This window comes from Tetrao urogallus (assembly GCF_951394365.1).
Source record: "Tetrao urogallus genome assembly, chromosome: 17".
Lineage (NCBI taxonomy): Eukaryota > Metazoa > Chordata > Aves > Galliformes > Phasianidae > Tetrao > Tetrao urogallus.
Window position 1 is genome coordinate 11186075 of NC_136830.1, and position 23807 is coordinate 11209881.

At 53.7% G+C, this 23807-nt stretch overlaps 1 protein-coding gene across 1 annotated transcript in view; it reads left to right on the top strand.

Moving 5' to 3' along the window:
* Positions 1-23807, top strand: part of KSR2 (kinase suppressor of ras 2) — a gene marked incomplete at both ends in the record, with an annotated part of 47078 nt that overhangs the window by 7060 nt on the left and 16211 nt on the right. The window contains 8 exon segments of the mRNA XM_079543937.1: positions 33-406; positions 408-523; positions 10519-10700; positions 17023-17092; positions 17723-17806; positions 19205-19272; positions 20338-20456; positions 22561-22729. Coding sequence (XP_079400063.1) covers positions 33-406; positions 408-523; positions 10519-10700; positions 17023-17092; positions 17723-17806; positions 19205-19272; positions 20338-20456; positions 22561-22729 — 1182 coding nt within the window.

The window sequence follows — 23807 nt, forward strand, 5'->3', positions numbered from 1 at the left end:
CGCCCCACGGCTCTGTATGTGCTCTGTTGCAGGCGGCAGCCTCTCCAAGCAGGACTGGACCATCCAATGGCCCACGACGGAGCCGGGCAAGGAGAACCAGCCAGGCTGTCCTCAAGAACCCGCCCCGTGGAGCCGCACGCACCTCTCGGCCAGCCCCAAACCCCCCGCCAAGTGCGCCCAGCACCACTGCCACGGCCCCCTCTACACCCACGTGGACCGCCTGACTGTGGAGGGCCACCCTGGGCTGTGTCCCCCCGTGGAATCCGGCCACCGTTCCCTGCCTCCCTCCCCTCGGCAGCGGCACGCCGCTCACACCCCGCCGCGCACCCCCAACATTGTCACCACCATGACACCGCCGGGCACGCCGCCGCTGCGCCGCAGGAACAAGCTGAAACCCCCCGGCACCCCCCCCACCTGCCTCCCGAAAACTCATCCACCTCCTGCCTGGCTTCACAGCCCTGCACCGCAGCAAGTCGCACGAGTTCCAGCTGGGGCACCGCGTGGACGAGGCGCACACCCCCAAGTAAGTGGGGTCACCCGTTAAGTCCCCATCCCTGGGGTCCCAAACGGTCCCTCTGAGCCGAGGGAGAGGCATGGAGATGTGTCAGAGTGGGGTTAAGGAAAGATTCTGCCCCAGTGGGAGTTGGGCATGGCACAGGTCCCCGGGGCGGTGGGCACGGCCCTGGGCTGCATTCAGGAGCAATGGGACGCTGCTCTCAGCCGTGGGGTTTGGGTTTTGGGTGTTGCGTGTGCTGCCCAGGGAGGTGGTGGGGTCACCATCCCTGGAGCGGGGAGGAGTGGCACTGAGGGATGTGGGCAGTGGGTATGGTGGGGGTGGGCTTGGTGATCTTAGAGGTCTTTTCCAACCTCAGTGATTCCGTGATTCTTTGGGCCCAAGGGTTGGATTTGGTGATCTCCACGGACCCCTTGCAGCTCGGGATATTCCACACTGCTATGCCTGGATGCAGTTTTGGGGTGCTCCTATTTAACACCTCACCAAGGCAGGGCTGGGACCCAACGTGCAGCCGGGCCACGAGATCCAAACAGGGAACAAAGTCCTCCTCCAGCTGCAGCACGGCACATTTCCCACACCTTCCCCTGTCGCCGTTGCTCCGGCTGCTCCTGCTCTGCAGCCCGGTGCCGGCAGAGGCTGCTGCAGTGCTGGGAAGCAGACTTATCCCTGCCTGCTCCTTCGGGCCCTTTTAGGGAGCAAACCCCAAACCCTTCAGCTCTGTGCTGAGGTCTGGTTGCAGTGTGTGGCGACCCTACAGCCCCCAACCCCAGCAGCTGTGGCAGCGCTCGGTGCAAGCAGTGAGGGCGGCCGTCCTCCTCCCGTATGGGCGGTGATGGATTTCTGTCTGTAAATGGGAAACTCTTTGGGAAATGATTTGATTTGGGTTCCTGCAAGGCGACGCTTGGGAAACTGCACTCCCCCCCCCTCCCCCGGTGCTGCCTTCGGTTCTCCTGAGTCGTTTGATCATTGCACACCCCCGGTCATGGTGACACGGCTTCAGGGTGAGGCTGGAGATGCGCACAGAGCACGAAAGCTTTCATCTGCTGCTTCCCCACGGGGACGGGTGAGGCAGGGAGTGGGGTGCCGTGACTTCTTTGTGTGAGCCAAGGGGGCCTCATAAACATCAGAGAGGGCTTTTACATCAGCACAGCCTCACAGCCCCGTCCCTCACCGTGTCCCTCTGCCCAGTGCCACCTCGGTTGCTGGGATGATTCCCCTTCGCTGGCCACCAGCTGCAGCCCAATGGGTGATTAAACTCAATTAACAGAGGAAAGGGAACAAATATTGATAGAGCATCGGTGGGGTGCTCATCTTGGGGAATGGAAGGATGGGGTGCTGCGAGACCCAGCCTCCCCAGAGCAGCTAGGAGTGCTGAGGAGGTTAATTTTCTCTAATGGCACTTAATGATTTTCAGGAGGCAACCACTAAATCCCGTTTCCTAATCCCATTAGTGCTCGGGGATGACAATTAGTGCGTTTAGGAGGCAGCTTCATTTCGCCCTGCCCTGCAGCATCTGAACACGGCGCGGTGCTGCAGCCTGGGCGCTTTTCCTGCCCTGGAGAAGGGCCTTCCTGGGCTCTTATCAGCTAATTCTCACCTGACGGCTGTGTGGTTCTGGGACGGTTTCTCTTAATGTCACCATTTTCACGACGTCCCACTCCGCTGTGCTCCCTGCAGGAGGCGTTTTTCCTCCAGACCTCAGCCCCGAGGATCACTGAAATGGAGCTTTTGGCTCCAAACGGTTTTTTTCCGACTGCACAGCCGTGCTTTCAGCACACTGACCTCCTCGTTACTGCGGGTGTAACCCCACGCTGCCTCTTTGCAGACCCCCACCTGCTGGGACCCCCCCCAGGGGCTGTCCCCAATGGCGATGGGCTGACCACAGCAAGGCCTTGGGCTCAGCCTTGTCCCCATCATGTGGCTGCTGCTTTCCTTTCTATGATAGCTGATGCATTTGCTCACGTTTTGCTTCGGAGCTTGTTTCTAGGGTTTAATCCGTTCTGGATGCTGAAGCTTTCTGCAGCAGGGGTTAAACTTTGGGAGCTTGCAGCCTCCAGCTGCTGACCGTAACTCTGGGGCATGGAACATTACTCCTTGAAAGATCCCCTGGCTTCCATAAATCCACAATCCATAAACATCTCATGATTGGTCTTGAAACGGAAACCAAACATTTAGAGTGGCTGATAATATAATGCCCATTTAATACCTCATGAGTTCCACGGGCCATTTACATCTTTCACGGATAGTTAATGATTATTCATCAGCAAGAAAGCAAAAAAAAAAAACAACAAAAAGCCCCAAACACCAAACCCAACAAGCAACCTCAGAAAGCAAACAAGGTCTTAAAAAAAAGACATTGTCTGGGGAGAGAAAGTTGGGATGGTTCAAAGGGAGCCCAGGTGAACCCCTGCAGGTGTGTGGAAGGGTGAGGTTTGAAGGGCAAAAGGTTGGGAACTGCACTGAGGGCGTTTGTGCAGGTGGGGTTGGGTGTGCTGGTGGGGAAGGCAACCTGGGGATGGGCACCAGGCATTGAGGTCGGGTTTGAATGCTGTTTTTCACAGTCTGGGTGGTGCTGCCTGGGCTGGCGACTCTTTGCCTTACCTTTGTGATAGTTCCAGCTCTAACCTTCTGCTCATTTCTGTTGCACCTGGCCCTATGCAATGCTCACATCTTGCACCTCTACTGTGGGTGGTTGCTTCTCCATTTTGTGTAATAGAAAACCCCCTGAGAATGGTGCATCTCCCATGCCCCTTGCTCTTCCCTTTTGCTTTGCCTTCCCCAGGCACTGGCTCTGCCCTGGGCAGCCCTGCTGGGGGTGATTATTTCTTCAACGAGAGCAAAAACATCCCCTCAAAAGAGCTGTGCTGTGCTGTGAGCACACTCTTTGCAGAATGTGTTGCTCAGGATTGTTGGCTGAGCATCTGCAAACTCATCCTGGAGCTGGAGCAGCCGTTCTTCCCCAGTGTTAGCCATTTTTTTATTGTATCCCTCAGGAAAAAGAGGATCCCTGCGTGCCTGGATTCATGCTGGCTCAGCCATGGCCATTTGTAGGGTGGGCTGAGGTAGGGCACCCAGGCAGGAAACTGAGAGCAGAGGGCTCCCACCCAGTGCCCCGCTGTTAGGCTGCCCCTCGTTAACCAGTTCAGCAGTGGGTCACTCATCCTGCTGTCCTGCAGCCTTGCCATAACGATGTTTTCCCCTCATATCCATCCCAACCACCAAGCAGATCAATTATTTCCTGTTCTACATGGGCTGTGCTGAGGCAGCTCTTGTCTGGCACTGCTTCTTCCAGCCTTGGCGACGCACGTGGGCTCGTGGTGATGGGGACGAGCATCGGTGACTCCCAAAATGTACACACAGTCCCTAGGCAGTATCTTAAGGGCTGTGTTTTCCCTCTTGTACGCTACCTGAAAACTCAGAGACCATCCCAGCCCAGGTGCAGCAGGGAGAGCACTGCAGAGTGGGGACTGGGACAGCCAAACGAGCAGCATCCCTGTTTCCAAATAGCCCTCCTGATTAATCTCTGTGCTTTGGTGGTGAGTCAGTGGAGCCGTGCACAGGTTCTGGATCACCTCCAGCCTTCTCAAAGCACGGCTCACACACCATGCCCTGACAGTGATGGCTTACCTCCGTCCCGAGCTGGCTCTGTGCTGCCATCATCCCTGTGCTCCGGGCTCTGCTTCTCCTTAGGTATGTCATTAATGTTAATTACTGCTGCGGCACTCCATCAAGAGGAGGGGGAGCTTTCACATGCTTGGAGGAGAAACTTCTCACCGTGTCCTTTAACGAGGAGCCCAGCCGCCTCTCGCCACTCAGCGAGCTGCAAGCGTGGTGATGCATTTAGATGGAGATGGGTGCTGGGGGGGAGGCGTGGGGCTCTGACTGCTGGCGTTGTGGTGAGGTGTTGGTGTGGGAGAAGGGCACAGTGCTGCAGGAGGTGTCCCACCCGGAGCTGGGGCATCAGTCAGAAGGTCAGGCTCGAGCTGATCATGGAATCATAGAACAGCTGGAGTTGGGAGGGACCTTGAAGAGAATCCATTTCCAACCCCCAGGGGCTGTGTGCCCCCCACCAGATCAGGCTGCCCAGGGCCCCAGCCTGGCCTTGATCCCTTCTGGGGGCACCCACAGCTTCTATTCCTTTTCTCCCAGCTGTGGCTTTGCAGGGATGATGAGAAGCATCTCCCACAGCCTCTTCTTTATGTGCCCCAAGTTATGGGCGAGCTCATTTCCCCTCCAACGTTGTGGACATCCCGGTGTGGGCAATGCACAGACCAGGGGCTCTGCTGGCTTTCTGGGTAGTTACAAGGAGGAAGCAGAGCTGACGAGGATCTCAGGTTGCCCCAAGAAACAGTTTGCTCTGAGTTCTCTACTTCTCCTTTGGAACACATCTCCCCAAGCCCACCATGCTCACAGCGTGCATCAGCTCATTGCACCCCAGGGCAGCCCATGAAGGAGAACTTTCCGTAGCCTTGTCTGAGATGAAAGGTTTGCAGCACCATAATTAGCTTAATGAACCTCTGCCTGGGGCTTTCCAGGCACGTGCAGCCTGTGCTTCCCCTCTGGTGGTGTGGATTGTGGGGAATTGCCTCAAAAAATGGGAGCACGCCTGGGGCCGTGCAGCGCACTGCCCTGCCTTGGGATGGAAAAAGTGCATTGTGAGCTCCCCGTCCCCGTGGGACTCACCACGTGCTTTTCAGTGGTTAGTGCAGAGGTGACCGTGCTGGGAAATGGAGCCAGCATCCCTCTTAGAGCCACTCCCAAGCTGGGAGGAAAACCCCAAATCCTATCACCCCACCTATTTCTTTTACTAATTCAGGGGCTCCATCACCTCTCCCCATCCTCACCTTTCCCCGCATTGGCTGCTTGTGTCGGTCTGCCATCCTTGTGCGCTCCTCAGAGGAACGTCAGGAGGAAATCAAGGAAGCAGAAGTGCCTAACGAGCAGCAGGACCTGCAGGCAATTAGCTCCTCACCTCCTCCCCGCAGCACCCTCACCACAGAGCACACATCCCAGGGGATGACACAGGGCTGCAGCTCCCTTCAAAGAGCCTCCAAGCGCCGCCATTCGCAGCCACGCTAAAAAGTTCTGCTTCGTGCTCCAGAAAGAGAATAATAGATCAGTGAGAGCTGAACCTCAGAACGCAGCCGGCCTGGGGAAGCGGGCACGGGCACTTGGATCAATATTTCACCGCTGGCTTTGATATGGGAACCCGCTTTTCAGGGCAGGGGGCTGCGGTTGCCTCTTGCTGTAATGAGGATAAATGTAACATCTGCTAGGCTGGGTTTGATTTTTGAGATATCAAGGCAGCGTCGCTCGGTGCTGGCTGTGTGAGAAGGAGCCTTTCAGCTCAGCAGCACGCTGCCTGTCCCTGCGCTCAGCCCCACGCCTCAGTTTCGGGTATTCAGGCGGCTCGCTTTGCACGAGCCTTCAGGAACGGAGCAGAAGGGGCTCTTCCTCCTGAAATATTTACCATAAGCTCAAAGCTGCGGGCTTTCCCCCTTCTTACAGCCATTCCCCACCCGTTCTGCTGGGCAGGAGGTGGCCGTGTGCCATGCAGAGCTCATCGCACTGATCTAATTCAGAATATCGCGCAGTTAAGGCAGTCAAAAGGCCATCAATCTTCAGGGCTGAATTCCGACCGCCGCAACCCAGACGGCCGCAGTCTTTAATCCTTTGCAGAGAGCTGACCGAAATGCTGATGATTTCTATTTTTTGTAACGTTTCACCCTGCTTCCCTTCCTTTAAAAGCAGCGCCGGCGTCGATAATTGGAGTGTGCTGGAGAGGAGCGGAGCGGTGAATAACACCCAGCGCGGTGCAGGCAGGTGCAGGGGCAAAATCACCTGCTTCTGCAAATTGCCTCTTTTTAATCTTTCTATTAAGATAATGACGGCAGCAGGATGGCAACGCATGCCTGCAGAGCAGGTACTCAGCCTGCTTGTTTATCCGCCTATTATCCATGCAGGTTTTATTTGGCAGCGGGGCACGGGGAACCGTGGGGTGAGCAGCCCCACTCCTGCCTCTAGTTGGGTCGGCCATAGTTATCCATCTACAAGGAGGGGCGGTGAGTGCTGTACATCACACGCTGAATATTTCCTTTCCACGGGTGTGCATTGATGATGCTCCCTTTGTTGGGGTGCACAGATCCCAGCCCCAGCCCCACGCACACCTGGCAGCGCTGCCTTTTGTCCCACGTCTGCTGCTGTTTGTCACCGTTGCCTGAAACCCTCTATTTCTTTCCGAGGAGCTTTTGAGTGATTTTGCACAGCGGGTGAGGATGGGCCCTTGGGGCGGGTTGACACCTGAAGGGATTTGCATGGAGCCTCTCGCACTGCCGCGCTCTTTTTATGTTTCCCTTTTAGAAAATGATCATCTGTTTAGCAAAACCTTGCATGAACTGACATCTCTGATGGGGACGTGAGCTGTTCTGTGTGGTGGTGGTAGGGATGGCTGGTGGCCCTGGTGCTGCTATGGTCAGAGTTTGAGCTGGAGGGGGTCGCATGCCCAAGGAGGCTGTGGATGCCCCATCCCTGCAGGCATTCGAGGCCAGGCTGGATGTGGCTCTGGGCAGCCTGGGCTGCTGGTTGGTGACCTGCACACAGCAGGGGGTTGGAATTGGATGAGCACTGTGCTCCTTTGCAGCCCAGGCCATTCTGTGCTTCTGTGATTCTCTATACAGCCTGTGGCATAAATGGGTGCAGTGAGGGGGGGAACAAAGGTTTGGAGGCAATTATTGTCAGAAATGGAGGTGATACATTGGCACAGACTGCCCAGGATGTGGTGGGGTCACCATGTCTGGAGGTGCTCCAGAACCGTGGGAGTCAGTGGGCACGATGGGGGTGGGCTGGGGGTGGACTTGGGGATCCTAGAGGTCTTCTCCAGCATTAATGATTTCATGATCCTAGGAACTAGCAAAGGGAATTGGTGTGGTGTTTGGATTTGGGGTTTTCCTCCAGTTTAGGACTGGCTCGAGGAATGGGCTCTTGTCCCCATGGCAGTGCAGCCCAGGGTGTGATGCAGTGCTGTCACTCTGGTGCTATTCCTCAAGTTTCATGGGCTTTGAGCCTGGGGGGGGGGGAGGGGGGGGCTCTTGGTGCTTCTGTTTGCTTTACAGAAAGCTTAGGAAAAAAAATATATAATAAGTGGGCTATCACAAGCTCCACAGCGCAGGTCAAGGCTCATTTCAGTGGTCACCCAGCTGTGACTGCAGGACGCTGCTCCCCACACAGTGACGTTGGACACTATCACTGCCATCTAAATAGCCCTCAGCGGGCTCTGCAGAGCTCTGCAGCGCTGCCCGTCGTGCTGCCATGCCTTTTCCATACCATCACCTTATAGGGTTCTAATAGGGGTTACCTTCCCCCTCCTCCTATGTGGGGTTGCAGGTGGGGCTGGGTTAGCACACCCCTAGATGCATCAACCCCAAAGGCAGCCTGCACCCTGCACTCCACTCTCACAGGATCCTGGTCAGCCCCAGTGAGGCCCTGGGGCAGTGTCCCCATGCAGCTGGCCGTGGGGCTCTGTGCCCCCTGCTTTGGGGTTGGATTGCTGTTAAGCTCCTTGCCCCGTGCTGCACGGAGTGCTGTCGCAGGGAGTGGAGTTTATGGTAAACAAGCAGCAGCCAGAAGGGAGCTGCTCCGTATCCTCAGCACGCCTGCAAAGGTCGGTCTGTCTGTCTGTCTGTCAAGCTGTCAGCTTCCCAGGGGACACCTGTCCCCATGAACCTTTCTGGGGGGAGGATGCTCCAGCAGCAGCATCCCACTCCCCTCCTCAGGAGCAGCAAGCCTTTCCTCCCCATCCCCTCTTTTAAGATGTAGAACGGAACCAGTGCTGTGGTGACCCTCTCCAGTTGGGTGGCAGTGTCAGGGCTTTGTGCGTGTTTATTATTATTATTAATTGTGGGGTTTTTTTTTTCTTTTTCTGAAGAAACAGGGAAAGAGAGAAAAAAATCTCTCTCTTTTCAAAATCACTCATCCTTCCTAATAATGAAAGCTGTCACCAGCTCTGCTTGGTGAGGAAATGATGCTCTCGGTAAATATTTGGTCTGGAACTGATTTATGGGAGGAAAAAAATGAGATTAGTGGTTAATCACAGTGCTGCAGGAAATGCTTTGGGATGGGCTTGGGGGAGCTGCAAGGGGCTTCAGCAGAAACCTGGTGGTTGTGCCACGGGTTGCGTGTGGGAAGGTGGGTTGGGTTGGGGTGCAGGGGTTGGGAGGGGATGAAGGGGTCAGGATGGGGAGCAGGGGTCAGACTGGCTCTGGGGGCCGTTGAACTTTCCCTCAACCTGTTGGTTTGTGCATTTGCTTGAAGGGATGGGGTTTTGGGGTTGGGATGGGCGCAAGGCATGACTGGCATCAACAGTAGGGCTGCCGTGCACTGCATTGCTGCAGGCAATTGCCTGCCCTGTGCGCTCCATAAAGTTATTACAGGGACCCTAAAGGCAGCAGCGGCTTTTCCTGTGCAAGGAAACAATTAGCTTATTAGAGGGTGGGTTAATTTTCATATGCTAACACGGGCTGGCAAGTGCAGAGTGCTCATTTCCTACCAATTGGCAGGGCCAGATGCCCGGGTGCTCCGGTCAGCGCTGCTGGAGCAAGGGCAGAGCAAGACCTGAAGGGGAAGGGGAAAGCGCGTGGGTGCCTGGGGGCTGTGGCTGGTGAGCATGAAGGGGAAAGTTTCTAGAGAGCGATGCAGGGTTTTGTGCCGCTCTACAGCACTGCGTGGCACGGCGTGCACTGCACGGCGCAACGTGGCGTGGTGCAGCATGGCATGGTGTGGCATTTCCTGGCACTGAGCAGGGCAGCACGGCGTTGCACAACATTTCTTGGCACTGCACAGCACAACATGCCGTTGCACAGCGTTTCTTGGCATTGCACGGTGCATCGTGGCGTTGCACAACGTTGAAAGGTGCTTGGTTGGGCTCTGGGGCCAGATGCTGTGGGTTTCCCTGCTGGGCTGCAGCTGGATGCACCCAGCTGCTGCTGCAGAGGTGCCACAATTCATTCCACTCCCACTTGCTTTCAGTCTAATTAGGATTATAACAATATAGGCAGAAACAAACGCAGTGGATTGAAGAAAAGGCTGTAATTTGACTGCACATCAGTGCTAACCGTACCGTTGGCTCACTGTTGGTGCTGTGATGTTGGGCATGCTGGACATCCCCTATCCACACCCAGGAGTGTTTCTTGATAATAGGGCTATTGCTCAAAAGGGGAGTTTCTGTCCCAAACCCACTGAAGGGGCTGAGATGCCTTTCATAGTGTCTGATTTGGAGCACAGCAGACCTTTTTTTCCCTGACCAGCACAGAAAAAATCCCTGGGGTCTCGTGGAAAGGTTTTTTGAAGATTCATGTGTTATTGGACCACCAATCCATGCAGGCAGGCTGAAGTGGGAAATCTGAAATGTATGGTTTAGTTTTTACATAGTCCTGTCTGCCTGTTTGATCCTCGTGGGTCCCTTTCAATATGGGGTCTCCTCTCCTCTCCTCTCCTCTCCTCTCCTCTCCTCTCCTCTCCTCTCCTCTCCTCTCCTCTCCTCTCCTCTCCTCTCCTCTCCTCTCCCAACCCATCCCATCTGTGTTTGTATCCTTATCCTATTGTATCCCATCCCTATTTCTATTCTGTCCCATGCTTGGAATTTGTGCCTTCAGGTTACTGATGTCTGACACATCCTGGTGTTGACAGGGATGGTTTTCAGGGACATGGATGAGCAGAGTGGGGGCTGACAGTGGTTTTGGACCCACTGACCCTTTGCAGCTGGGTTTTGTGGATGGTGGAGCTCTTGAATGCAATGTTTTCTTTAATATTTCACACACATTACCTTTTTTTGTTGATGGCAGGGAAGGATTGGAACTTCTCACAGTGCTGAGGGTCCAATTATCCTTACTTATTACTTTTGGGGCAGCACGGTGTCCCCCGCTGTGAGAATTGCTTCTTGGGTGCACGGTGGGGGAAACCCCCAGACTTCCTCATGCCTCACTCCTCTCTCCTCCTTTCTCTCCCAGAATAAAGAAGAAGAATAAGCCCCTCAACCTCAAGATCCACAACAGTGTGGGCAGCTGTGAGAACATCCCTGCGCAGCGCTCACCACTGCTATCCGAGCGCTCCCTGCGGTCCTTCTTTGTGGGCTACCCTCCCTTCCTGCCCTCCACACCTCCTGTCCACACTGAAGCCACCTTCTCTGCAAGTGAGTCGCAGCCGGGGAGGGGGAGGACATGGGGGCACAGGGCTGCAAACCTGAACATGTGTGTCTGTATATGTGCCAAAAGACTTGTAGTAATTGTTGAGCCATGCAAAAGCAGTTGGATTGACGATGGTATTGCAATATTGCTTGTGTCAACATAGGGGCAGGAGCTTGGCCACTTCGATTTGGAAGATCCCTGGGCTTTCCCTGTGCTACCTTTTGCTGCTTGAGAGGGATTTTCAAGGACTCCTTTGTGGTTGCAGCCATTGCTTTGCCTCTGCACATGGATGCTGGGGTTGGGTGTTGGGTTTGGGTGCTTGAATTGAGTGTTGGAGTTGGGTGCTGAGGTTGGGTGCCTGTGTTGGGTGTTGGGGTTGGGCAGTGCTGATGCCAAGCCGGATGCAAACCCATGGAGCTGGAGCTCAGCAGCCTGGTCACAGCCCTTGTTTTCTGGTGTACCTCAGAGCATTCTGTAGGATTGGAAGGCGTTAGCAACCAGGTGTGATGCTCAGCCCCCAGCAACGGTGGCTTTTCTCTTTGCCACTCACACTGGGTGCATGCGTGCAGGACCTTGTATGTGGGAAATTGCAAAGGCCTTGCAATTTTGTGGAATCACAGAGCAATTCGGGTCGGAAGGGACCTTAAAGACCATCCAGCTCCATTTCCTTGTCACTCCCCTCTTTCACCCCTATCAGCCGCCATTTGGTCTGAGGACACGTCTGGTGTCCTCTTGCTCCCACTTCCTTGGTGCTGGGCACAATGGGAGCTGGCAGCAGCTCCAAGGGCAGCGATGCTATTTATAGGGAGATGTCCAGCTACCTGACGCTAGCTGGCATGGCCAGCAGATTTGCCTGCAGCGAGGGTATTTTTGCATCGCTCTTCCCTCTGCAGCACTGCCTGAGCTCCACTTGCAGCCCTGGGTAGTGGACCAGAAACCCTAAACCAAAGCCCGTTCTCTGCAAACCGTGGCTGTGTCTGGTCGCATTAGGCTTCCTCATGCATCAGCATTGGATTACATCCCATGGTGTGATAACCTGATGCAATGTGGCAGAGCAGGAAGGCGATACAATGAGAAGTGATGGAGTAGCAAATGACTGGCGCTGCTGGAGAGGTGTCTCCTCTCATTTCACTCCTCTCAGCCCTTCAACTTGCTTGGTTGATGCGGATGTTCATTTTCAGAGCTTGACGTGAGCCATGGAGAGAGGTTGATCCCTGTTGAGAGGTTTTAGCCTCAGCCACGGCGCTCATTCCTTGTGGAGAGCATCAATGTGTCTGTTGGTCCTGGGCACCGAGCACGCCGCAGGCAAATAGGATGCAAGGCAAAAAATAAGCACAAGGCAAAAATAATCATATTTTTCCTGGTTCTGTCATGTTTCTGCATTGTTTCCGAACCTTTGTGTTGACTTCAAGCAGTGTCCTGGGTTTCCCTTGTGCCCCAACTCTGCGGGTGATGTGGATGGGGCAGGGCAGCCCCCAGGTAGCAGGCTGTGGATGGGGTGATGTTGGTGAGAAGGGTGGTGGGACAAAACCTCAAAGCAGGTGTGCTGTGCTCCCACCCCATGGATTTTGGAGCTATAGGTGCATCTTGTAGGCAGCAGCCGGATGCTGGCCGTGATGCTGGCGCTGCAGCAGGGTGATGGAGCACTGGGGTTTAATGGGGCTTGAAACCAGGGCTTGCTACGTTGTGGAGTGAAGATGACTGATTGCAAGCAGTGCAGAAACACGGTTATGTGTGGGGAGGAATAAATGGCTCCAGGGCAGCCTGCTTTCCCTGCTTCAGGTGGAAAGATCATGGCACTGGGATGGAGCCTTATGAGCCCTATGGGAAGCTGCAGGCATGCTTTGGGACTGCACATCAGTCCCAGCATCTCATGGGGTGCTGGGTTTTCCTGTTTGTCCTCAGTGTGATTGGGTTTTCCGCTTGTTGCTGGACGAATTTAGTTTCTCCAAAGTCAGTGCACCAACCTGTCCCAGCCCCCAAGGAGCCCACCGTCCCCATCCCTACCCCTGAGCCACAGACATGGCTCAACAGCCGACTTCTCCACAGTATTCCTTTCAGTATTCCTTTTCCAAAGAGCATGGTTTTAAAAACCCAGTGGGAAAAGTACCACTGCCATGCCTGACGTAGTGTATGTTGGTGTTGATCCTGTTATCTAAGCATCAGAACAAAGCAGTGCTGTTGCTGTTGGGTGGAGGTGCCGGGAGCAGCCCTACGGGGCCCCAGTCTCTCAGATTGCAGACCTCTGTCTCCTGAGGATTTCCTTTCACCTTCCCATCTGACTGCTCACAACAGAGCCTTACTAAACTGTTCCCGGTCCCAGGTGTGGGGTTGGATGCTTCCTTTTTGTTTGTAAACAGTGGATTTTCCCTAATTGCAATGAATTTGCAGCTGGAACGTGAAGGAGAGGCTGGCACTGCAGAAAGACCCTTTCCTCTTACAAATCTCAGCAGAGGGGTGAAATTCCCATTCCCTTCCAGCAGAGGCAGGATGCCTAGGAGTTCAGATCCGAACTGACTTTTATTAGAAAACATACAGTAGAGAGGAAGAAATAACTTTTGGGGTGCCCTTGAATTGTAGCTTGGCCTCAGACGCACTGCAGGTCGGAAGAATGCTTGCTTGGCAACATTCACACTCAGGCTTGAGAACCTTCCTGAGGTCTGTCCCCAGAGATGGATCTTGGTGGCCCTTGTGTCCATGTGCCCCTCCAAAGGGTGCTCTCCCCAGGGTTAGATTTGCTCGAGTTGCTTGCAGATGCAATTACTCTGAACGGTTCCAGAATCTTTAGGACAGTGAGATTATGCTGAAGGTAAAAGAAGGGAGAGCAGCAGGTGAGAGCCCACAAGCAGGGGACTATCATGGTCCTGACCCATTGCCGGTGCTGCTGCAGGGGTGGGGATGGAGATAAAGAAGTATCTGCTTCCTCCCCTGGTGTGGTGGGCAGGGGGACGTTGAGGACATTTGGATGTGGCTCTTGATGTGCAGCATCTGTCCTCACTGCTCTCCTTCCAGCTGTATCCAATCCTGCAGAAGAAAATGAGAATCCAATGCAACCCAGTTCATTTGAACACAGTGCCCTGCAAGCATCAGGAGGGAAAAACATGCAGCCTGTCCTCTGCAAACTGAAGCAACCTGTGAAGTCTCCATGTGCAAGGATCTTGCTAAATGCCTTCCCACAGCACACAGAAAAAGCTCTTTCTGTGGCCTGTGGCATGACAGGAGCCATGCAGCATCCCCTGGTGTGTGGAGCTATGTGCAGTGGGCGCACAAAGCCTTGCTCCTGTAGGGTTTCCTATCCTGGCTGCACTGAGCCTGAGCACACAGATTTTTCTGTGCGAGACTGATTGGCCCTGCAAGGCTCCTGATGGGAAGAAAAATCACGATTCCAGCATTTAAGTCAATTAACTGACCAAACATGACGTTTAGGAAAATAAATAGGATTGTCATGCTGCAAAGGAGAACTGCTGTTATTATGAAGTGACTTATGCTTTTTTTTTTAACCAGAAATGCTCTGGGAATAGCTCTGCCTTGGTTGCCTCAGCTGCTGCTGCTGAACTGAGGTTTAGTTTCAGCCCGCAGGGTTGCGGAACGTCCTTCCACCCCCAGCAGGGACAAAGCAGGGACATCCCTGTGCTGTGGTGTGACACAAGTCCATATGAACCCGAGGGATGTGGCATGTTTCAGTCCTGCGTACACTAAAGAAGAAGGCATGTTGGATGCCTTTTTTAGCCTGAATTATGCAAAAATATTCTGTGCACCTACCCACAGATGATGCTCCCAGCGCATTTGGTGAGGGTGAGCTGAGCCCCAAGCCCATCCCTCCCCATCTGCCCCAAAGGGGCCGGAAACCCCAAACAGATGAAACCCGGCAGCTCTGGCTGCCCTTATCCATGCATTGCGGTGCTCCAGCATCCACCTCCCGCAGCCAGCAGGGGCCACGAGGGCGTCACGGCCCCATCAGCACTCAGCAGCATCCCGGCCCCGTCACCTGTGACGCGCGACGAGTGCCACTCAGGGAACCATCAGCAGTGCCTGTCACTGCTGCGAGGTGACAGGGGCTCCTCTCCCCTTGTCCGCTGTCACTGCTGCGCCGGACACGGCTGTCACCGTCCCCTTCTCTGTCTCTAGGCACATCTGATAGCCGTCAGGCGTGGGCTGCTGACTTGAGATGAATCGTGCCGTGCCCGTTTGTGAGAGGCAGTGGGAAACGTGGTTGTTTTGGGGTGCTTTGGGCGCAGGACTGCCACACTGGGTACCGGCAGCCCGGCTGCAGGGCTGGTGATGCTTCATGGAGGTGGATGTGCACCCAGCATGGGGCCAGTTTTTCGGGTTCTGGAAGGAGGTGGTTTCACTACTCAACTTTTCCTGCTTTCCTCTTTCACTGGGGAAATAAAGTCCCCTTGGTATGAATGGGGTGCAGCACAGATCCTTGCTGAAAAAGGCGTGACAGCAATGCCAAACCTGCACGGGATCCAACCCCACAGTGGCCTTTCTGTTGCACCAATGGCACGTATCCTTTGCTCCCACCGTGGCCACAAGCTTTTATCTTCTGACCACCTCTCATCCTGGTACCTTTGGTGTTTGGATGGGAGAATTTGCATCCATCAGAGGCATCCTCACTTTCCCCTTAGGCACAGCCCTCAATTAATCACGCCTGAGACAAGAGGAATACCTGTTTCTCACAGGTAAATATGCACAGGTGTATGGGAACTGCTGAGTCCCAGCCTGCAGCACTGATGGAGCAGCTGGGGAAAGGAGCCGGTCAGCCCTGGGAGCACAGGGGAAGGCAATTCAGCTATGTGATAGGAATGGATGGAGCCTGGCTGTGCCTCTCTTAGGCCTCACTGAAGGGCTGGCTGCCACTGGGGAAGGATCTCTTTCTTTCCCTGTGAACCTGGAATCTTCTGATAGGGGTGAGCAATCTTCTTTCCTTCCCTTGTAGCACCTTCCTGTCACACGGGTCCTTCTGTCATCTCACCTTTGCTGTAATGCCTTTCCCACTGTACCGATCCACCAACCTCGGGGCTGTGCCGGGTGCTGCTCCCCTCCTGCAGGCAGCAGTGCTGTTGCTGGGCACGCCGCTCTGCACGCTTCATCCCCTGTAATGGAGATAACTAACCATGAAGCATCCAGGTCTCATTTTTGTTCAGAAGTTAACCCTCCTCCCCCCCCAGTACACTTTAATAAATTTTGCAATGAGTGCATTTAGAAGGTAATTAAAAGCCTCGGCCATCTTTCTGTCTCCCCCTTCCTGGGATGGCTGGATTTAATTGGGACCAGTTGAAAGTTGGTGCAAATAAATTGTGGCTGCTTAAAGCAGAGCTGGTAATTGAATTTGGGAGAGGAGCTGCTCTGGCCTGTTTGATTGGGACTGATGGGGGGGATTTTATTTGTGTCATGTGATTTACGTGTGGGAAAATGGCACTTAGGGGATAGAGTGCTTTGAGATTCATCCCCAAAAACTCATCGGCCCCATGGAGATGTGGTGCTGAGAGACGCGAGCCGAAAATATTGGTAATAAAAATACAATAGGCAATGGTGTAAAGTGGGCTACAGGGGCAGCAATTATCCTAATTGACTTTGCAGTCCTCAAACATCTTAATTGCTAACCATGCCCCAGGGCTGGAAAAGCCAGGGAAGGAGTGATGTGGGGTGATTTGGAGACGCTTTGTGGAGCAGGGCGATGGGTGTGGGCATGGAAATGTAACCTTCAGCCCGAGCACAATTACAGCGCACTGCTGCCTGCTATATTAAAGTGGGATCTGAGAGCAAACAGCCGCTGGCAGGGATCGCGCTGCGTGTGTTTAGCGAGGGATTTGCCCGTGCCCAGCCGATGCTGGGGCTGCAGCTGTCGGAAGCCCAACCCCGCATCTCCCCTCTCTTACCCCTCCGAGGTCCTGCTGCCCTTTCTCCTCTCTTTCCCCCTGCTGAAGTACACAGAGGCTGCTTTCCTTGTTTGATTGCCTGTTTGGATAAGAGTTCGCTTGGCTTCCAAGCGGCTGATGCTCAGCTTTTTTTTGTTCAGCCAGAAATGCAAGTGAGAGGCGTGATGTCTTATTAATAAATGACGCCAGTGCCGTTTGTGCTTCATTTTGCCTTTCTTCAAAAATGGCTGCACCTCCTGCCTTGCTCTCTGACCCAAGGCTGCTGGAGTGGTAGGAGCCCACTTCCCCCTGATTCAAAGCTCAGTGAGTCTTTTTCTGGGGAAAAAATGAAGAGCCTTCCAGGATATCTCTAAGTTTGGCAAAACCTCGTATTTTGGTGCCTCTGCACCTCCAGCTTTCTCCTGCATTAACCCTGGTAATTTCCCCATCTTGCCCTCTATAGATACGCTGTCAGTGCCTCGCTGGTCCCCACAGATCCCCCGCCGAGACCTGGGCAACTCCATAAAGCACAGGTATGCAGGATGGGGGCAACCAGTGGGGACACCAGAGCTATCCCTGTCCCATCCCTGCTCCCCCAGGACCTGCAGCAGCCTCAGCACAGTGTGTTGTGTGTAACGGGCATCTCTGTGTCCTCCCGTTGCACAGCACCAGAGCTCTGCAAAAAGTTCCCCCTTTCTCCTGCTTGGCTGCATTGTGCCAGCAGCCCACTGTGCTGCCGTTTCAGCTCAGATTTGGGTCAGATAAGGCTTGAGCTGCTATCAATAAAAGCCACGCGTTGGCCGTGACCTTTCCAACCTTCAGCAAATTTCCCATTTCCAGTTTATTGCCTGTCTTGAGGGAGGGCGTAGAGCTGAAATAACCTTGGTGTAGGCTGGAGGCTGAGTGCTGGGTCTGGGGGGGGTTCAGAACCATGTACAGAGCGTCGGGTGGGCAAAGGTTGGAAGCTGCAGGCCGTCCTCCTTGGTGCCCTCTTTGATGTGCTTTGTAGCAGGCTCTGCATAACCCGAAGATGCAGGGATGTGCTCTGGCATCTTTAGAGAGGTGCCCCTGCATTTCTCTGTGTAAAGCAAAGGGTAAATCGTGGCTTGGCACACATCTGGATGTTTGTGCCGTAGGAAACATTCAGTGCCTTTTTTCTGCAGGTTCTCCACCAAGTACTGGATGTCCCAGACCTGCACCGTCTGCGGGAAAGGAATGTTGTTTGGCTTAAAGTGCAAAAACTGCAAGTACGAAGCTCTGTGGGCTGCAGCTCCTGGATGGTGAAGCTGCAGTGGTGGAAAGGGGCAGGGTTTGGAGATGGGAGGGGGTCAGCATCTCCCCAGGCTGAGTGGGAAGTGGGAAAACACCCAGCACGGGGCTGAGCGGAGGTCTGAGGGACAAAAGCCTTCTGTTTACCAGCGAGTGTGTGGCAACCCATCCAAACCCACAGCAAAGAAGTGGGACCGTGGTGGAGAAGTCCATAAAGTCAGCAGGAGATGGACAAAGATAGTGAGGCGCACTAATGCCATTTAAATGCAGGACTGCCCAGCCCCGGGCCGTATCGAGCAGGAATCAGCACTTAGTGGAACTGCTGCTGGAGCCCAATTGCCTTGCTAGGGATCAGTGCTGGGAATTTGCTGATTGTCTGCTGGTAACTGAGTTAGCAGGGCTATCAAGCGATAACGATCTCTGGGGCCGCTGATTAAATGCTGATGAGTTAGCAAATGGGGGTTGGAATCGGGGTAGGGAATGCAGAATTATTGCTTGGGTCTGGGTGGTGGTGGTGGTGGTGAGGGCTTTCTGGAAGTAACAATAGTAAAAATTCTGTTTTGTTTTTTTAAAAAAAAGTGGTGATTCTTCTGCTTGTTTTTCCCTTGAGCGCCGAGTGCCGCCTGCATGCATCGCCTCGTTTCTTTGGGAAACTTTCACCCTTTCCCTCTGTATGAGGGCTGGAGAATGGTCAGGATGTGCCCTGCTCCTGCGTCCCGCATTTGCTTAGAAAAGAGCAAACGCATCCCATGCTTTTAGAAAGGATTTCTATTTGCTGACTTTTGCGTAGCACGCAGCCCAGTGCTACTTTCCCCTACCTGTAACAGGCAAATCAAACAAATAGAGCCAAAAAAAAAAAAAAAAAAAAAAAAAAGCCCCCAAGTCTCGAATACCAAATTAATCTCTGCCTTTCCCTTAAGGAATGGCTTTGCAATAAAAGCCAACATGCGAGGTTCCTGAATTTTCATTACCCAGCTCATTGACTTGTAGCTGCTGCTGTTTTTCCTCCTTTGCGGATGGCTTTTGAATCCTGTTCTCTTTTTTTCCCCCTTTTCCCCTGGCTCTCCCCATCCAGCGGACTCTTTTCCACCCCTAATTGGGAACAAACAGGAACGTTTTGGGGCGTGGGAGCTGCTGTCGCTCTATGCACAGCCACAGGGTGCAGCCCTCCTGGGCTCTGACTCTACAGAGTGTTCACCACCATGCCTACGATGCTCTCATTATTTCGGTTCAACATTAGAAATATCACTCAGGGACCGTGCTGGGCTGCTCACCCATGGGACCGTGGTGTCCCCGAGGTCCCCAGGCATGCAGTGATGCCCTGGAGGCCGCATCCATCCCCATCCCTTACGGCTCTCTCTCTGTCTCCGCTGTAGGCTCAAGTGCCACAACAAATGCACCAAAGAGGCCCCTCCGTGCCACCTGCTCATCATCCACCGCGGAGGTAAGGGCCTTTCTTCCGCTTCTGCCTCCCGGGATGCTCTCGCCAGGTAAAACTTTCAGAAGCCCCCGGGCGACTTCGGGAGCCCGACCCTCCATCTCGAGGCTCCCGAAACCGCTTTGGGCGCTCTGTGAAAATTTTACCGACCGTCTTTTCCGCTTGTAGGGAGACGAGCCGTGCGGGGCGAGGCAGATTTGCATTGCAAACCGCTTCCACCCACCCTCCCCCTGCCACCTTTTCTTTTCAGATTCCCCACCGCACGGGGTAAGTGCCAACAGGTTTCAGCCTTTTGCTTTGGAGAGCTCAGGGCGTGGGACCGGACCCGCTGCGGCGCTCGGTGCATGGGGGTCCCGGCTGCGCCCCTCCAGATGCTCTCATGATGCTTTCAGAGCTGCCTGTCCTGAGAGCTCGTTGGAAATACAGAGAAAATTGGAGATGCTTGGAAATTCAGAAATTTGGAAATACAGAGAAATTCAGAAATTTGGGCGTGTTGGCAAGCCCAAAAGGAGATGTTCAGCTGGAGAACCCTTCCCACCTCTTCTCTTCCAGATTTTGGCCAGGTGCTCTGATGGTGGAAGATGAAGGGCTGAGACTGCTTTAGGGGAAATATTTGCAGTGCCAGTTCCAACTTCTGCATTTAATTTTGAGCTAATGAGCATGTTACACACCGCCCAAAGCATGCTCAGTACTTTAGCCCTGGGGAAACGCATTGTGCTGGTGGCACCCTGCAAGGCAGTTTGGCGTGGAGGTGGGCGAATCCCCAGAATTGGGCTGAGCACTGGAGCTGCCCACCTTCGGGGTAGTCCCTGCAAGCCAACGTTCAACATGAATGCAATAACCCTCTCCCAAAGCTTCTGAAAGGTCCCTGCTGCGAGCAGGAGGCTCTGAGCCGGCTCCCTGCCCACCGCGAGGAGGAGGATGGATGGTGACATTGGGTGGGAAATGGCTCGCACTGGGCTCTGGTGGCAGCTGCTCTTTTCCAAATGCCTCTTTACATCGTTGGGTCTCTCTCTTTTTTTTTTCCCCCATCCCTCTCCATCCCCGTTCCCTGTTCCCTTCTCCTCGCAGCACGGTTGGTGCGGACTGAGTCGGTGCCCTGTGACATCAACAACCCCCTGCGCAAGCCCCCGCGTTATTCAGACCTGCACGTCAGCCAGACGCTCCCCAAAACCAACAAGCTCAACAAGGTGAGTGCGTGCCCACCCATCTCTGACCCCCAGCAGCTAATGAGGTTCTGTTCCCCTATCGTTCCCTTCTGTGCTCTCCGAGAGGGGATCAGGCTCCACATCCCCAAAATCTGAGTGCTTTTGTTGGGGTTTTGGCCACCACTTCTCTGGGTCCATTCATCACCCACCCAGGGCATCTAAGCCATGGAATCACTGAATGGCTTGGGTTGGAGGGGACCTCAAAGATCACTGAAGGAGTTCAAACCCCATGTGGGAGAAGAGCATTGAAAGGCATTTTTAAGGGAAGGGATGAACGAAAGGCAAAAAAAACCAACATGCCCTATGCTTGGAGCAGGAGAGGTCCTTTGGGTTTTCCCATTGCTGTAGCATCTGCTGGGGCTCTGCAAGTCTTCAGGCACATCACAGCACCTCTGTGGGATACTCTGTGTGTTTTATGTCTACCAACCTTATTTATTTTAAATGGCTCAAAAATCACATGGGATCAGAGCTATTGCCTAAGTCTCATGTCCCTGACCCAGCCAAGCCAGCCCTGGCAATGCACCTGGCTCCCTTTCTCTACACTACATTAATCGTAATAAACCAGCGTGGGTTTATATTAGATGAGATTTAGAGCCTGTTGCAGTCCTTACACCCTGAGCTGTTAGGAGATCCTCGGTGTAATTATCTGCCTTGCTGTTATTGTGGCTCTGGTGTGGTGCAAATGGCTTAGGGGGCACCTGGGGAGGATGAAAGCTGCTGCAGGAGCCAACAGGAGCACAGAGGCATTTCTCTTTTTAGTGCAGGTCCTTCAAGTGATTTGTTTCATGTAGGTATTATGCTCTTTTATTTTATCAGAGGGCACTGGGGAAGTGATTCAGCACTGGGCTGGGGCAAGGAGGGCAATCAGCACTGCGCTCCTTCTGCCACTGCATCAGCTCCTTCCTCAGCTCACCTCTAACCAGAGTGTAATAATGCACTCTGTATTTTATGCTCTGAAAACCACAGATGAGACTCATTCACTCATCGAGTTATATAGATATATGTCCTAATATACATGTGCATATGCAAATTCAATGAACTGTGCTCAGCTTAGAGGATGCAACGGGGCATTACTAAGGAGGACCGATAGCAACGCCTGCATCAGCAGCAGCTGGAAATGGTCCCTATGCTTCTGCCGAGGCTGTGACCCCAGCACTCCCATTCCCAGTAGGGCTTCATGCCTCAGGACCCCTCCTTTCTTTGATGTTTCCAAAAGTATTTCTCTAGAGATATCCCATTTTCTGCGTGTAGCAGAGGAATCACATTGTTTTTAACATTTGGCTTTTGTTTAAACCAAGCCAAGGTTGCTGTGTGTGTCAGGATGGACCACACAGAGTGTGGGTGGCATTCTTGAGAAGCCCAGCTCATTTAAAACCTCATCAACTGGGACAAAATACCAACCAGGGAGGCTGGCAGGTCTTCCCATGGGTGTATGCTTCTGGAGGTGGAAAATCAGAGCTTGCAGAGTGTCTCCAAAATGAGTAGCATGGATGAAGTAGGGAAACTCTCTGTTTTCTTCTCAGATGTTCAGATCCTTCAGGTCCTCCTTGCTGTTTTGCCCCCAGGTGGCCCTCAGTGCCCCATCTCCATGTGCCCATCACAGCTGTCCCGGCCTTGAGCAGGATCAGTTAATGGAGGGCAAGTTCATCCCAAAGCACCTCGTGTGAGATGCCCAGGTGCTGCCTGGAGAGCCTTGCCTGGTTCTTTAAACCTGCCAGGAATCAGCCTGTGCTCCAGTTAGGACAGTGGATTTTGGCTTACAGAGGTCAGCAGAAGCTGCCAGGTTCGTTACACCCATAAGGACCAAACTGCAGGAATGTTTGTCCCCAGCTTTATGGACTTGGAGTGCTCTCATCTCTGGGTGCGCAGCACAGAGGGGTTGGCAAGGAAGGAGCAGCCTTGGTGCAAATTCTGAGTACGCATACAGGAAAAAAAGTCAGGCTGGGGCTCCAGTTGTCCTCTAGACCTTCTCAGACTGTAGCAGTGGGTTGAACCATGTCACTACTACTTGTTCCTTGGTGTCTCCTGCGTGGCAGCACCTTGTGGTGCCGTCGTCAGCACTGCCCTCATCCTCTCCCCTCCCCAGGACCACATCCCGGTGCCCTACCAGCCGGATTCCAGCAGCAATCCCTCCTCCACCACCTCCTCCACGCCATCCTCGCCGGCCCCACCACTGCCACCCAGCGCCACGCCGCCGTCCCCGCTGCACCCATCCCCGCAGTGCCCACGCCAGCAGAAGCAGTTCAACCTGCCAGGTACCAGATGTGTCCACCTTCTGCAGATATTCCACAGAACTGGGCACAGCGGGAGCCTAGGCTCTGCCTCGAGGCACTCAGACACCCATGACTGAAACAGGGCTGGTGAAACTCGTTGGTTCCATGTCACCTCCATGTTGCCTCATCTTCGGTGGGGTGGGGGCCAGGTGGTTGGGTTCCTCCTGCATTTCCCCATCCAACCTGGCATTGAGCACCACCAGGGATGGGGATTTATTTTGTGCTGTTTGAAATGGAAATCAGAAGGAAAGCCCATAGTTGGCACCTGGGGGATCTGGGCTTGTACTGGGCTGGCAGGAGCTCCAACCCATTGCACGTGTGAGCAGCAGCTGGTAGGACACAAAGCAGGACTTACCATGCTTTCATCTTTCTGTGTGGGAAGATCAGAGCGACCTCGGTGACATGGTCATCTTGAAAATTAGAATTTGAGCTGGGAAATCACAATGTGGTGACTTTTTCCCCTACAATTACCTTTGGGTCTCCTTTGATCTTGGATCAGGGTTGCTCTGGTCCCTCTGTGGGGTTGATGATGCTCTGAGGTCTCAAAGCTAAAAAGGAGAAGCTGAAAGTTTGTATTTGGGATCTTGAAGGTCAGGATAAGACCAAGGCACCAAGAAGGTGCTAACCTCTGGTAGGCTCAGCAGCCCTGTATGTCTTTGTTCCTTGTGCTCATACAGATGAGTGTCCAAATGCACCAGGAGGGATGCAGCCCTGTGCTGAAAGGATGTTTCCCTAATACTTGGCAAAAACCTACATTTAGAAATGCAGAATCAAGCAAAAACAGGTGCAACAGCTGCAAATTCACTGCCTGGTGTCTGTGGGACGAGTCGCAATGTTCACGGCCCATGGGTTTTGCTTGCAATTGAGCATTCAAATCCCACGGGCAGCATCATCTCTCCCCAAATGTTAATTACTGGTGTGAAGGAGTTGCTGATGCTGGCACAAAGCAGGGAAGTTTTAGCATGATGAGCTGCTAACCTGACCGTTGTGGCGTCGTCCCCCAGCGCTGCCTGTGGGCTTGGCATTTGTACAGGCACAGAGCATAGAAGAGCTTACAATA